A 16881-nucleotide genomic window follows, 5' to 3' on the forward strand; every position below is an offset into this window, starting at 1 on the left:
GAACTGGAAAGAGTGATTTTTTTTATTGAAAACAAAAATGCTGGAGATCACAATATGTCAGGCAGTATCCATGGACAGAATGCAGGCTAATGTTTTAAGTCTAGATGACTCTTCATCAGAGATTTTATTTTCTTGTTATTCGTTCATGGATTGCAGTCTCTATGTGTTATCTGGCTTTAATAGCTGTTGAGAAGGCGATGGTGAATCACCTTCTCAATGAGTTGCAGTCAGTAGACGTAAAATAACCCCACAATCCTGTCACTAAAGGCATTTCAGTATTTTGACAATGAAGGAATGGCAAAATATTTCCAAGTCAGGAAACCCTGTTAAGTTAGCAGTTGCGCTTGCTGCCCTTGTCATTTTAGGTGGCACAGGAGATTCAAGTTGGAACATTTCTGTAATGCAACATATAGATGCTACACATGCTGCCACCACACAGCAGTGAAGAGAATTATCATTTAAAGTAATGGATATCATGTGAGAGCGCTTTGTGTTGAACACTATTGTTAAGATGCACTCATCCAGGTTGATGATTTCAACCTTGTAAATGGTGCAAAGGCTTTGAAAAAGCAGGCAATGAGTCACTTACCACAGAATATTCACCTTGTAATCTGCTTTTATAGACTCTGGTTTTAAGTTTCTCGCCAAGTGAGATCCCAAGGATGTCAATGGCAGGGACTTTGATTACGGCAAATGCACTTGAACACAGGTCAAAATTTAGATAAGGAACCCAATCTGTGGAGGATTACAGAGCAACATATTGGTATTCAACTGTCCCATCTTGATGAACCAAACCAGTCAGTGTATACTTGTGCTGTTTTAACTCTCTGCACATTTCATGGATACAATTCCCAGGTTAGGGAAGTAGTTTTTGGCAATCAAATACTTTATCTCTTACATTTCCTTGATGAACAACAAGGAAACTAGTGAACAAATTAATCTCACAAGGATAACTTTACTAACTGCAATGCAACTAAACAGGCTTTATAAGATTACGACACACCCCCTCCCCCAACAAAGGTGATAGGGGTACAACAGAAGCCCAAAAATACCAGTGCAAGGCAGCATACCAATTTCAAAATATTGATCCCAGCGCCGGCAATCATCAGCAGAGTGGGGAATGACTGAAAAAAGATCTTATTCTGTTCTCCCTATCAAGGCCAATTAACACCGTTTAAATATTTGTGAAAAGCTTGTGAAGTTTACATTTTTAAAGGCATGTTCATGTTGTCCATGAATTAATCATAATGCAGATTTATTCATAAATTGTGAGGACCCAGTCACAGATCTAGAACGTTAAATTATTAAACAGAGTCAGTGGGGAACAAAGAAGACTGAATGCAGTCGTTAACACTGGTTCCAAAGTACAAGACAATTTACAGGCCATAATGAAGGAAAAATGTTAAATTTAAAACAAAATCAAAGACGTGCAAGCAGTGGATAATGTGCAAATGTGAATGGGTTAGCAGTGTGGGAAAATAATGTTGCCCAAGTTCGGCAATGAGAAATGCTGATGAATAGGGAGGAAAAAAAATTCGGCTAAATTGGATGGAAGTCAAGTGAAAACAGGAGGAAGTGACAGTGATGTGTATTCTCCTAGTGAGTATGTAGTATAATGTGAATGGAGGAGTACACGTCTGTTTTCTTCCAGCCAGTTACTCATCTGCCCAATACTAAGCGCCAAACAGAGAGTAAACCAGAGTTTAGGCAGAGACCTAGAAGTAGGTCCTGAGCCTAGGTTTGTAGTCACAAAATAATGGTCTTGGGAAGAAAATAAGCAGTCACTTAATATTACATAAACTTTGTTTAAATTGACAAAAACCATTGTTTCATGTTTAGTTTGATTTCCTACACATGAAACTATTCAACAAAAGGAAGAATGTTTTCTCCAATCAGTAGTTTAACAACAAAACTAAAACTAATAGCATTTGTTTTGGTGGAGCGGAGAACAGAGTGAATATGCCATACAGTAGGAGCTGCTTGGCTTGCTGTGTTCATCCAGTTCCACACTTTGTTATGCCATACAGCATGCACTGAAAGCAGTTCTAACATCTAAAATAATAATTTTAAAAAATCAAACTCTTCTAATGAAGAGTTTGAATTATGTCATTTCCAAAGTCTGGATTTTAGGGGTACGAAGCATTTTGTTTAATCAAGAGCTTGTGGAAGAAATACTGCCTCTATCGAGTGTTATCTATCTGCAGGGGATAGTGCGGATATCTTGAAGCTTGTGGTAGAATCACAGAAAATGTATCTGTTGGCCTCATTAGAACAGTACCAGTGATCTGAAACTGCAGAAAGCCAGGTCAGTCAGTTAGGATGCCAGCCCACAGCAGTTAAAGGAGATGTGTGTTTTTTTTCATTAACTAACGGGCTTGATATCAGCATCTAGCAGTCGTTTTTAAGGCCACTGGTTTGACAATCATGTACTTGGGAAAACTGACTGTATGACTGATCAAAACATAATCAGTTGTCCTTTTAATAACAAACTTGTCTGTTTCAAGGTCATTTTTACTGATGGAAGATTTATATTTCTAGAGTTTTAAGAAAGACACTCAATTCTCAAATTGTCTCAAAGCAAACCGAATTCAATCTCTGGATTATTTATCCATGCCCAGTTCTGTTGCAGATTATGGATATATTCTTGGTGTATGGCTCAGTAGTGCTAACATTACACGAACAATCTAAAGAATCTGTTATACAAAACATTTATGGAACATGACAATTATCAGAGACATTTGTACAAGACAATTTTAGCAGCAAAGCTTTGATACTGCAAGTATTACTACAATTTTCAACATACAGCTACACCACTACTATTTAAATCAGTTAAGTCAAGAGTTAACATAATAAATAAACCATAATTAACTTCTGGGCATCTAAGTAGAACTCTTTCTTACTGAGAGGCAATATTTAGATTTCTTTTACATAAACATAAAGGTGGTCATGGCAATTGAATTAAAACATGCATATGTTCAACTGTGTCTGATTTTTATCCTTTGTCATATACCAATTCTAAGCATCTTCTCCATCTGGATCCACAAATTTCTGCCAGTGATGACATACTGTATATCAAAGTCTTGGAAATATTCTTATGTTCATGAAAATAAAACCTGCTGTCATCCTTCTGAGAATATTGCCGAGATCAGAAAAAGGCAAGTTGATTAGCCATTAGAAAGGGACAACCAGAACCGGTCAAAAATTCTAATTGTACACTTATATTGTCCCAACTAAATTAAATTGCAACAAAAGGTTGAGTTTCATACAAATGTAAAATGAGATTTAAACACAGATGGCCCAAAAATCATGAAGCAGGCATTCTTTATTCTACTAGCATCAGGCCTTTACAAACATGGGGGGAAATTAAGGCCAAACTATGAAAACAGTATATTTACAAGGAATTAAAAGCCTGTTGTTCACATCAGATTGAAGAAATCCTTTGTTCCTCATTTCACTGAAGCACTACTGCTAGAAGTCCTCTTACAGTGACTTGCAATTCCTCTCCATTTAAAAATATTTCATATCCTTTATCATCTGGAAAAAAGTTAGATCAAGTACACCTTAACTTGCTTATGATTTAGTCCTATGTCATAAATATAGATCCTTTCTCACAGAACAGTATAGCCCAGAATGTGCTCCTACATTCCAAGCAAGCTGTTTCTTAGCCATTTTGGATCGAAAAAGGCAAAGGATAATTTTTTGTTGAAAAAAAAAGGAATATTTTGCAAGGATTTTGATTAAAGTATCCACTTTTCAAAGAAATAGTTTTAGACCTTCACCACAATTTAAGAACAATCTAGATATCCAAAAGTGCTGCATTACTTAAATAACTTGAGATGATCATTTTAAACAGCACTTGCATCAACAATTACTTAAGCATAACTGTATCAATGTTGATGTTAATCTAACCAGGACCCAAAATCTGATTAAACCCAAACACACCAACGAAAAGTATCTATACCAATAACAGGTACCCAAAAGGTATTAAATAGATAGGACTGGGAAGTACATTATAACGTAAATTATGGCTCTTGAGGTGGACATCAACTGTTAGTTTTCAATAAACAAACCAGTAAAATGAAAAGTATATCAGCTGTTGCAAAAATGTTAGCAGCAGCTGAAGTTTTTTAAAAATAGGTTGTGGGTTTAAATATGGTTATTGTAACAATTCCTCAATTAATATTGAGAAAAACCCTGCAGGCTTTCAAATTGCAAAAGAAAACAGAGAGAAAGGAGAACATTTGCTAAGAAAAATATGCTACAAAATCAAAAAATCTTTCGACATAGAAGAGCACAAATTTGCGAAGTTTACGCCATGTCTAACAAGACTAAGTGAAATAACTAATATGCTGCATAATAAAATGTCTATTGATGTTATTTATATGGAGTATAATAAGCCATTCTATAATATTCCACAACATGGAATTAACATTGGATTTGGATGCAATTTGCCATGGGTACAGAATTGATTAGAAGGTAGGAGACAGTAGGAATATTGCATATGTACTCTAATTAGAAGAATACGAGATATTTTTGCTGGGGCCTCAGACTTTCAGTGTTTTAAATGACCTAAATATAAGCAAGCACCATATATACATAAGTAAACAGTGTAGCTAGAAGCAAAATATTTCAAAAAAAATTAATAGATTGCACAAGTGTGAAATACTGTAGCGAGTGAAGTTGGGTCTAAAACATCAGTATTTTCTTCATTGCAGAAAGCTAGGAACTGCGACAGCACAGAGATTTAAGGGCTCAAAACAGAAATTGTTAAAATGCTAGTGGACAGGTAGGAAAAAAAACCTAAAATATGCCATGAATATTGGTCCTAGAGGGAGTTGAAATCAAAAGGGATAGAAGTCATGTTAATTACATTGTGCATTGTGCAGATTCCATTTTAAAATTAAACACAGAAGGCTGGACAAACTCAACAAGTCTGGCATCATTTGTGGAGAGATAAACAGTCTGGAATGACTGTTCTTCAGCAGAGACATATTACATTTGAAACATTTAACCGTTTCCCTCTCCACAGATGGTGCCAGATGGGCTGTTTCCTCAGCCTTCTGAGCTGGTTTCACATTTCCAGCACCAGCAAGATTTTGCCTTTACTCCATTTTAGAACACTGCTTTCAGTTCCGAGTACCATTGGCCTAAGAAAGTGTGGTGAAAAATTAACAATAATATGGAATTAAAAGACCAAATCACATGCCATCAAGATATGAGTGTCAGGGAGCAGAGACGAAGGAAAAAATGGTGGTAATCATAAGATGTAGGAACAGAAGTAGACCAATGAGATCTTGGCTGATCTGATAATACTCAACTCCACTTCCCTGTTTTTTTTTCGGAATCCTTGATTCCCTTGTTAATTAAAAACATGTCTATCTGAGCACGAGTGCACTTAACAACCCAGCCTCAACAGCAGTCTGAAGTGAACAATTCCAGATTCACTACTTTCAGAGAATTACTCATCTGTTTTAAATGGGTGTATACTTATTCTGAGATTACGCACTCTAGTCATAGACTGTCACACAAGGCAGGAGGGAAAAAACTCAGTATCTACTATCGAATCCCATTAAGAATACTGTACATTTAAATAAGGTAGCATCTTGTTCTTCAAAATTACAGTAGGTGCAACCCATTCTATTCAAACTCCCCTCAGAAGGCATTCCCTACATATCAAGGAACAGCCTAGTGAACATTCTCTGGACTGCCTCCAACGACAGCATCTCTTTTCACAGTTAAGGGGCCCGAAAAAGTACAGAGTATGCCAGTGCTTTTTACAGTTTTACCAAACCTCTCCACTTTTAAACTCCTATCCCCTTGAAATAAAACATTTTATTTTCCTTCCTTATAATCTGCTGAAACTAAATGCTAGCTGTTTGCAATTCATGCAAGAGGGCTTCCAAATCCATCTGATCTGTAGCTTTCTGCACTCTTTCTCCATTTAAATACTATACAACTCCTCTATTCTTCCTCATAACCTCAAAGTACAACTGCCAAGTTTATGCCCACTTGCTTAACCTTCTATTTTCCTCTGCAAACTGTCGTTCATCGTTTCCCACTTATTTTTGAGTTATTTATAAACTTAGCAATGATACACTTTTCTTATCCAAGGCATTTATCTTGTAAATAAACGTGGCCCCAGCACCAAAAGCTGTGGTACTCCACTTTTTAAAACGTCTCCTTATCCCAATTCTTCCATTACTTAGCTAATCCTCAGCCCATGCTAATACGTCCAACACCATCTTAAGTATCTTATCTAAATAGCTTCTAGAGAAAGCTCACGACCATCTACCTGGAGAAGAAAATTAGAGATCTGCTAGAATTCACTGAGTTCTTCTGAATTACTTGTAATTACTGCAGGACATGTATAAAAAGTGCCAGACAAGTGCAAGAAGCAGTGTGGTGACAGTGAGTGTTTCAAAGCCCAAAGGTGGATTGCAGCAAGAATTGGCACAGAGCCCATTCCTAAATGATTTTGAGCTATGTGATGAGGATGATGAAAACATGACTGAGTTTCAGAGAACTGGAGAAAGTACCACATATGATCGAGTAAAAAAATCAACCACCTACTTTTGGCCAGAAACTCTGGAATTTTCCATATATCTGACATAAAAGTCAACCCTACTTCTTCACAGAAAACAGATCAACATTTGAGTCAAGGTATTATCCTGTACACGTTACAATAAGGAAATTTTTTTTGTGCTATTGAGTTTTGATGTACAATTCACATTAATTTGGCACGAAAGTTTAAGATGCACGAGGTGACAACCTGCCTTTATGTACATAAAAACCAAAACAACTGCAGATGCGTAAATCAGGGACAAAAACAAAGTTGCTGGAAAAGCTCAGCAGATCTGGCAGCATCAGTGGAGGAAAAAACAGTTAACATTCTGGGGTCCGGTGACCCTTCCTCACAGCTGAAGGAATTGAGAAAGCATCACCGGATCCAAAACATTAACTCTGGTTTTTCCTTCACAGATGCTGCCAGACCTGCTGAGCTTTTCCAGAAACTTTATTTTTGTTCCTGATTTACAGCATCCGTAGTTGTTTCGCTTTTTATGTACATAAAGGGAGGTTGTCACCTGACACTGACCTGATGTATCTTAAACTTTTGTGCCAAATTAATGTGAATGGTACATCAAAACTCAATAGCACAAAAAAAATTTCCTTATCGTAACATTTGTAACATCTGGGGTCTGGTGACCCTTCCTCAGAACTGACAGAATTGAGGAAGGGTCACCAGACCCGAAACATTAACTCTGGTTTTTCTTTCACAGATGCTGCCAGGCCTGTTGAGCTTTTCTAGCAGTTTTTGTCCCTTTGTGTGCGCAGCTCTCTGAGCTCAGTTCCCTTGTAATGTTTGTGGAATACAGTCATATGCTTAGTTGAGGTTGAAATTTTTGCATCATTTTGTGTAAAAATGCCATCCAGAGAAAACAAAAAAATTTACAGCAATGTTTAAACTGAAAGTTATTGAAGTCGTAAAGAATACAAATAACTGTATAGCAGATCAAGAATTGTGTTTCAGAGAAACTTGAGAGACTGGAGAAAGATATCAAACCAATTTCAGACAATGCCAAAAGTGTGCCAAAGAGAGGTAAACCTAGCAAGTGGCCACTGCAATTGCAGAAAAAAGTTGGAGTGGGTATTTGAAAATCAGAATGGAGAATGTATTAGTCGTGAAGCCATTTGAAACTATGCACGAAACAAATCAAAGGAGGATGGAATTTCACAATTTAAGGCAAGCGCTGGATGGTGCGCAAGCTTCATGAGAAGGCATGACTTGTTATTTCAGCAGAGAACTAACATGCATAAAAGCTACCTGCTGAACCAGAAGATATTACAGTTTCAGCATTGTGATCACAAACTGGCAGAAGAAAAGCTAATTAAGATATCAATTAATTTTAAGATGTACCACATTATTGTAATTTAAAGCTTACTAATTCATTTTACTGCTATTGTCTTTATCCAGTAATTACTGTAATTCATTTTTTCCTTTATTCATTTACATATCAATTGGGCTTCTGCTAATGATACAGCATTTTGGACTGTAGCATGAATTTCAGCCTCTCAAATGTAATTGTCAACCCCATAAATTTACCCTTAAAGTCTAAAAAATTCAACTTTTACATGAGTATACACAGTATTTTAAGGCAGCATCTTTAAGGGCTGATAGTTAGGGCGTAGATAGGAGGATCAGACTGAAAATGTAAAAATTATGGCAGGAGCCATTGGTGGCAGAAGTGCAGAAATGGAAATCAGGAAACGGATCAGCTCTGGTTGGAGTAAATAGAATTGCATGTTTTAACTTTAGCAATAGTTTCCTATCACAAAAGGATAAATCCAAGATAATTGATAAGTCAGAAACTTCAGTGGCATCAGGAACAGCAGAACTGGATTCTAATGAGAAGCAAATATGAAGACTAATGTGTAGAGTGACAGAGGAAAATATCAGAACTCAGTACTTTAGGGGTTAGTGAAGATGGTGGAAGCATTGAAGTAGTTGAGAATGGTGTGGTAACATGGTGTGAAGACAGGAAGGATAAATTATGAAGCAAGCGATGGAAACAAAGACTACCAGAAAGAGGAGGAAGGCCTATGACCAGATGAATGCATGCATACAATGGGACTGAAAGACGGCTTAGAGACTGGGAGAAGATGGGGTGTGGTGGCACCAAATAAAAGCAGCTTGAAAAGAGAATGGTACGGAGACAAAATGATTTATGAGAGCAGGTCACATAACCCACACTTATATTCCATTCAGTGTGCACAGTTAACTGATCTGATTGAACTGTTAAAGATGCTTAAGAGTTGATAGGGTCAATGGGGAGGAACTGCTCTCTCAGATGGAAGAGTCTAGCACAAGTGAACATCCCTAAAATTAGAGATGTGTGTTATGATGGAGTAATATCAGAAACATTTCTTCACATATGGTAAACTAGGAATCAAATTCTCCCTCTATGAAAAGCTAATGAGTATCTCAAAAACAATGAGGTTCAGATTTATTTTTGCTCAACAAAATTGTCAGCCATATCCCTAATATTTTTAGTAGGAAATTATGTTAAGTTGCCAAATAAAGTATTAAAAAAAGTGTTATGGATTAACGCATTATCCAATTCTACAGTTGGAAACAGACAAACCAAAACAGCCTACATTTACACATACTTGACACATAAGCAGTAGCCTAGTTACAGTTGACAGATCTATTACAATATTTTTATAAAAACCAGAGTGAAAAATGAACAAAAAGCAAGATACAAACATGAGAATAAACCCATGATAGAAACGTACATATGTCATCTTGTACAGAACTCGTATATTAAGATTGCACTCATTTGTCTGATATGTTCGTATCATAACAAGTTTTGACATCACTGATTACTTGAAACATAGTCTTCCCCTTTCTATGCCATTAATACATCCCAGGTATGAATTTTCATTTGCACGCGTAATGCTTTATTCCTTTCACTATCCAACATTTCCTTCCAAAAATGGGGTCTACTTTTACTGCGAACAAAATCATTAGAAGTCACTCTTTCAGCTGACTCACAAGTTAGTATGATTAATGCAGTAAGGCCGACTCCTTGATTTTGTTTGTAGTTCCAGATTAGCCTACTCGGCTGCATCAGTGCTATAATTACTCTATAACTCTAATCCATGTCTAGTACCTTCTTTAAAAAAAAATCAGGGGTAAGTTGATATGCACCATCTCCCAAGATTGTCATTCAGACTTGTATCTTTATTGGTGTTGATACAATTCCCAGATCACATTATCCACCCTGTACATCTGTACTATTATTGTATTAATTTTCCTTCTGCCCATATGTGAACACTATCGGACTGTCAGAATAATCTTGGTGATTTTAAGATGGAACTCCTGATGAATGTGATTTTCTATGTGTATTATATCACTGCGCTAGTAGTTTCCTTATGAAGACCTTTATACACAGACCACAATATAAACACACAACCAATTTATTATTAAATAAGTAGAAAGATAAAAGTAATAGCAATTATTTACGTTTTGGAAACAAATCTAGCCCATCATGCAACAGATTGTGGATAATTTTCAGAACAGGTGAATTCCGACTTAATAACCCTTTCTTTATAAGTAATTCAGAATCCATTCCTCAACTGTTTTCAGATACAAACAGGTTAACACTCATTGCCTGTGTAACGCACAGAATGCAGGTGATGGGTTACTCTCCACGTAGCAGGTTTAAAAGGAAAATAAACATGGTGAGTATAAAATTCTAATACTGCATCTTTGCTCATCAAACATACTTGATAAAACCTTTGATGACGGATATGGAACTTCAAAATCAACTGTTTTGTCAAACCATATTTCTCATAAGCCATAATGCAAATGGTTAATTTAGTCCCAAAATTACCACATTTTTTCAGTAAAGAAACATAATGGCTGTAAATGCATGGTGGTAAGATAATGGGTATGGAATACAGTACTTTGCTGTTGCAGAGTATGGAAGATAAAAGGCTAATGTTCAAAATGAAGCAATTCATTCCATGAAGTCCTCAGTGTACTCTTCATTCCGAAGTGAATGCTCATGTTGCCAGTTAATACTCTTCTGGCTCCTGAGTCAGTTCTTCACCCTGAACCTGAACTTCATCTGGCACTGCAAATCCTTCCTGTAATTTAAAAATAATTATATTAATACAAAGTATTTCTACATAATATCATAGATAATTATAAAAACCATACATACATCGGTAGCATATAGCACATCCATAAGTCGCTGAACAAGGTCAATATTCTCCTGCCCATGTTCTTGGCAAATCAACTCAATTTCTCTCAGTTTTCCAAAGTAGAAGTCCCTCTCCTTCTCAACTCCTTCCAGTGCGAGTTTTAATGAACTCACCTGCTCAGTTGGGAAAACAAGAATTAGTTGAAAATTGTATTGCGATGAGTCTCAAGAAGGTTCGAATACAAGTAGAAACCTTCTTGAAAAGTATTCCAACTAATTATCACTACTTATTCAGTATTACTAAATTAAATAGGTTTGCTGTTGCCACATCAGGAGCCAACAAATCTCACTGTAAAGTGAATTAAAACATTTTACCATCATGACTGAATTTCCAGTATAGAAGAACCCAATCAGCATTACAACATATATTGTGGATTCAAAAGGAGATAAGTTTCACTCTCCAGGTTTGTATTGCTACCCAGAGATGTGGTATCACAATCCATTCTAGCCTCTGTGCTAGCATGTTACCCAAACTAAGCTCATATGAAGATACTCAGCAGGTCATGCAGCATCAATGGAGAGAAACAGAGGACTGCAATTCCACTGAGATTATTGGAAAATTTTCAGTGCAATGCTTATAGTGTGAGAAAACTCAATAACTTACCAAAACCCCAACTTTAATTACCTACTACATGCCTACAACCATCATCATGTCCAATTTTCTCCCCATCCTAAAAACATCACAGTACATCCAGATGGACACTGACGCTCCAAAGCTACCCTGTTCATTAACAGGCAGAATCAGAACATGGCTGTGAAAGAGGCGCTGCATTTCTCTGCCAGGGACCTGGTGGATAGGTGAAGAACATTTCCTCTTCCCACAGAACTGGCAGAGGAGGCCACATCACCAGACACTGCCAGCCAGATTTGAAGTCACCTAGGTCATTGATGTCTCCAGGATGCAGAGGAATGGCGAGTCATTTAGAAAGAATACATACAACCTTTCCTGCTTTTTCAGGTTGAGTGTCACACTCTTCTCTCTACCATTGCACCTTACACCCCCATTACCCTCCGTGTTGCCTGCAATGCATTCTCTGACCGCTCTCTCTCCCATGCCACCAATCCTGCATGCTTTCCATGCTGACACATTAATTCATCAGAACACCTCACTACTTTTTCCCCTGCATGCAAACTAATTGTCATCCAGTCATTCTCTCCTTTTATTCTCCTCCATACAGGAGAAGACAGTCCATAACCAGCACAGATCCTGAATGAGTGGGGCAGGTTCCCTACAATGTCTTCACTCCTATGAGACTCGTGGCCCTCGCAGAAGACCAGACCACAGCTGCAGGGGTGCCAAGAACAATTACCACGCTACATGCCACTCCCACTCTCCAGTTATTACTGTCAACCATTGAGCAACACATCCAACTACTGGCCACAACATCATCTCTTACATGTTCTGCTAGCTTTCCAACATCTGCAGAGAAGTAGAAAGTCCTCCAGGACCTCTAAGGGCGAGAGCATGGAGGTCTCAGAGTAAAGAGCTAACAAGGCTGCCTCCTGCACAGCTCACCAGTCCAGATACAGACACCTCAACTTAGGCAAACAAGTGGAGATTTATACTTTGTGAGCAGCTCATCATGAGGGGTCCACAACTGGCTGCAGAAGAAAAATCCCAGAGAACTAGCACTCGCACACTGCTGCAGACCAGCCCAGGTAGTAGATGATCCTGTGATTATGGCAATCAGGGAATTCATCCAAATGCACATTACAGCAGCAGCAGCATACAGGTATATGGGATTCAATGATCTCATTGGCCGCATCTCTCTGACTGTCTGCCTCCATGAACGAGCTGGTGGCTGCCACAGATAGCCAGGTCCAGCTACTTGGTCTGCTGGAAAATCATGAACACTTTCACTCCATCATCCCAGAAACTGGTCCTGAGGACTGAAGACATGACAACAAGGGACAGGGGACCTTGGCCGAAACTCTTGACCTCTCCTCACATGGAGACATGTCAGCGACAGGTGGTGATAGCTTGCACTCAAGACAGTGATTAGCACAAGCAATCCATTTTGACCCCTATCCAACCATTGGAAATTCAAACAGAGAAGGGTCAACACTGTCTCACTCTAGACAAGTTTTCCCCAGGGGTCATTCCATCAAACCTCCAAAGCAAAAAGGGTACTACATTATAGCAGGTTCCCCTACTCCCACCACCCCAGCTGCAGAACAAGGGAGTGCGCTGAGACATAGTGGGAAGGAGAGAAATAAGGAAATATACTACAGGCATTTTGGTGCTATGGCTGAAGGTAAATAGAACAAAATGTACAAAAATGTTGATGTGGATGCGATAGCAACATTTTAAGAGGCATTTAGACAAACATGAACAGGCAGGGGAATAGAGAGATACAGACCATATGCAGGCAGATGGGCTTAGTTTAGAATGGCATCATGGTCAGCACAGACATGGTGAGCCAAAGAGTTTGTTCCTATGCTGTACCATTCTATGTTCTACGGGTGAAGTTCCCTTCACAGGTCACTTATCCCGTCCACTGTGTGGTCTCAGCCTTTTCTTCCCATTGTGCCAGAATCAAAAGTGCAAATTGCAAAGCAATAGTGATCAGCTGGAAGCACTTCCAGCCTCAGCCTGACCCAAACTGGTGAGCCCCATATTTGCATCCCTTTGATGTTAGCCGATTCATACTTCCTAATGTCCCAACTAAACCCTACGCTATTTGGCCATACCTGCCTACCATTTCCATCCAGACCTTGGCATGAGGTGCACAGACTATCAGCATTCATTCACTGTACCTTCTCCCCGCTGAAGCCTGGATGCCTCTTACTGTGGATCATCTCCAGCATTACACCCTTTCCAGTCTTCAAAATTCAGCTGCCCCCTTCACAACCATACTAAACTTTGGTCCAAAGTGTGCAGCTCCCAGTTCCAAAGATTAAACTGCCAAGGTCCACAATAATGGCCATACTTGATGACCCACCCTCTTCCCCATTAGTTTCTGTGGGCAACCCAACAGATTGACTATGGCCTGACATATCTTCCTGACTGCATTAGTCCTATGCTCCCAAACTTGCTGCAATGGACTGACTGTAACCCACTCTGTAGATTGCAGAGGCACAGAGTTCCTACCTAAGATCACCCTCTCCCCGGCCAGATTCATGACTGTGACCAATGTCCTCAACAGGAATGGGAGACTTCCCTTAACTTACTATGCCCAAACCCCCTGACTAACAGGTGGCTCAATGGACTTCAGTGATAACTACTTCACTTAAGGGTTAAATACATGGCTGTCTGCTTACTACATGTTTAGTGCATTTGCTGTATAAGCTAATGGCATGGGATGCAGATGTGATATTGATGTAGCACCCTGCCATTGAGCAAGATATGCACCCATTAGAGACTGAAGGCTGCTGAAAACAACTGCATGCTGCCCATTTCTGTGACTTGCTGATGGGAATAGAAAGAAGGATACTATGAGCAAGCGAGCAGGTACTAATTGAGTTAGAGCCAAAAGAACAAGTAAACAACCCTGAGATGCAGCCTAACACAGTTTGCAAGCCAAATGCCTGTCCCAACCACCGTGTTGCAATGCAAGTGGCTGGGACACCCTGCTCTGGGCTACCAGTATGCTGTGCCCAGTGCATAATGCAAGTGCCTGGATGGTCATCTAAAGAAGAAGAGTGTGTTCAGGAGGCGCCTGGGAATAATGCCCCAAGATATTGTTATGTTCAATACGGTGGTAGTTTGGAGCAGGCAGCAAACAGAATCTGCCAGGTACACTGTCTGGTCTCCTCAGGTTTTCCTGATGTCTAGTTTGTTGACAAGTTTGGTAAGGTGGCAGTCTGAATATTAATAAGGTGCCATGTCATGTTAAAACAGTGTTTAACAAGTGTCACTCTCCATCAACCAGCAGCGTGCTGCTGCATAGGAAGAATCACTTATGAATCAAGGGAGTTGATCTCCAGGTCAAGCTAGGCATTGCCACTTTGTCACCTGATTCTGTCACACATCTTGCCATAGCCCATGTCGCACTCTAAGATTCCACTCAGAGTTACTTAACATTTCAGGTCTGAGACTGGGTCAGTAATTCTGATGAAAGGCTACAGACTTGAAAAGATAACTCTAGTTTTCTATTCATAAATGCAGCCCGACCTGTTGAGTATTTCTAACATCTGTAGTATTTTGTTTTTGTTTTGTATGAAATTATTGGGCACTCTGTTCTTAACCAAAGCAGTAGCCACAATGTCATGACATTGTTACCAACTTTCCACTATCACCGCTATTCTCTTCATTGTATAGTTATGAGTTAACTCCCAACTATCTTCTAAGGTGTGTTTGCCATAACAGGATTTAAGAAATCAAGTGGTATACCTTACAATGCTACATAAAAGAAATCATCTCTGCACCTTGGTGGTTGTTTATTTATTCAGCATAAGCAGTAATTTTGAGTGAAAATTTAAATAAAAACATTTGTAGCTGTTTTCTACTGACCTGATCATTATTACTTCTGCATCTTTGTAAACCAGTGATTGACACTTAATCAAAATACGCATAATGCAAGCACACCAAGTGCAACTCCATACCCTGTAAGCCAGTCTCAAATAAGAGCATGTCACTCACCTCACCACCCGAGATAACCAAAGGATCAACTTGTACATGGCTATCCTAGATCTCCTGCAATTCTGTGGTCTAGAAAGCTAACCTCTTGTGACATGTCTGTCCAGGCAAATTGTGTGATGTAACATTACCATCTTAACATTATCTGAGTAATTTTAGATTATACATAACCATTACTACATTTGGTGGTCAGGTAAAGCAACCAAGTACATTTGTTTTAAAAATTTCTGGAGTGCTGGTTAAAACTCATTTTGCTGACGTGTGTTCAATTACTAGGAAGTATTCAAAAGATGATCAGTATCTTATTCTATTTTCATACAGAATCTTAATTATGCCTCATACTTACGGAGTTAAATATACTGACCAACTCCAGTTTGTAGGTGGGAATTAGTTCTATGCAAGCTATTCTGTCTTAATTAAGGCTGCTTATAAATATAGACAGAATCACAACAATTTTGTGGGGGCAGCAAGTGTAAATGTTATGTAATCTACTGCTTGGTGTCTTCTATTGTGATATTTCATTAATTCAGTACTTTTTAAATGCCACAGAAAGTCATGCCAAAGAAGTCAAATTAATTTGTTACCTTAAAGTATATAAATTTAATAGAAAATTTAAAATTAAAATTAAATTTAATTCAAATATAAAAGATTAGCAAATATAGCTTCGAGGAAGAAAATAAATTGCCTGTTTGACCTGTTTACAACTATCATCCAGCAACTTCAAAGATCAAAACTGGCACGACAACACGAAAATAAAGTTGACAAATCAAACTTAAAATCCACAAAAAATATTTTGAAGATTAAACACCTATTGCCAACTTTTACTTCAATAAAATTGCTTATCATTCGGCTCAAAACTGGCTTTGTCTGTAGATTACAGAAGCCCCAATCACACTAACTACAGACTGTACAAAAAGATCATGTCTCAATAGATCATGTCATAGACTTAGAACAGGGTCTAAGGCAGAAGAGATCATGATCAATCCCAAAGTTGACAGGTGGTGGCTATGACAGATAGCCATAGTCCTGCTAATGAACTGCTAGTCTGAATACATCTGAAGTCTGACAAGAGAAATGTAAAGAGGAAAAAGCATCCACTGCCTTATCAACAAAAACAAACAAAAAAACCCTTAACCATGAATTTATGCTCATCAGGACTAGACTTCAGCTACATTTTGATAGTACTCATCATTTCCGAATAGATAATTACTAGAAAGTTTAGACTTACTATCACATACCTGCTCATTCAATTGTGCAATATGTGATTCTGCATCACCACCACTTTTTGCTCCTGGTGCCTTTCTAGCTTGAGCTGAAGTCGGCCTAGATGGTGTTGACGCTGATTTAGGAGATGGAGTGCTTTTTGAAGCAGCAGCACCTACCATTTGGGCACAAATTGAACCACCTGAACAACTTTTTTTAAAGTTAATGTAAATTATGATAAACAAGTCACACTTTCATGCAGGTTTATATGCTCTGTAATCGGGCGAGCAATGATTGAAATTCAGTCTTCGTTTAACTTGATAAGGCATTAAAAAG

The 16881-nt window shown here is 38.4% G+C and overlaps 1 protein-coding gene across 3 annotated transcripts in view; it reads right to left on the bottom strand.

The window, feature by feature from the left end:
• Positions 1–8980: 8980 nt before the first annotated feature.
• The window catches only part of mapre2 (microtubule-associated protein, RP/EB family, member 2), an 86155-nt gene continuing 78254 nt past the window's right edge, over positions 8981–16881 (bottom strand). For all 3 annotated transcript variants that reach the window (XM_048529047.1, XM_048529048.2, XM_048529046.1), the window contains exons 5-7: positions 16581–16720; positions 10725–10877; positions 8981–10647 (exon numbers count right to left, since the gene is read on the bottom strand). In XM_048529047.1, coding sequence (XP_048385004.1) covers positions 10576–10647; positions 10725–10877; positions 16581–16720 — 365 coding nt within the window. In that variant the 3' untranslated portion in view covers positions 8981–10575. The remainder of the gene's footprint in view (positions 10648–10724; positions 10878–16580; positions 16721–16881) is intronic.

The sequence above is a fragment of the Stegostoma tigrinum genome, chromosome 5, assembly GCF_030684315.1.
Source record: "Stegostoma tigrinum isolate sSteTig4 chromosome 5, sSteTig4.hap1, whole genome shotgun sequence".
Classification (NCBI taxonomy): domain Eukaryota; kingdom Metazoa; phylum Chordata; class Chondrichthyes; order Orectolobiformes; family Stegostomatidae; genus Stegostoma; species Stegostoma tigrinum.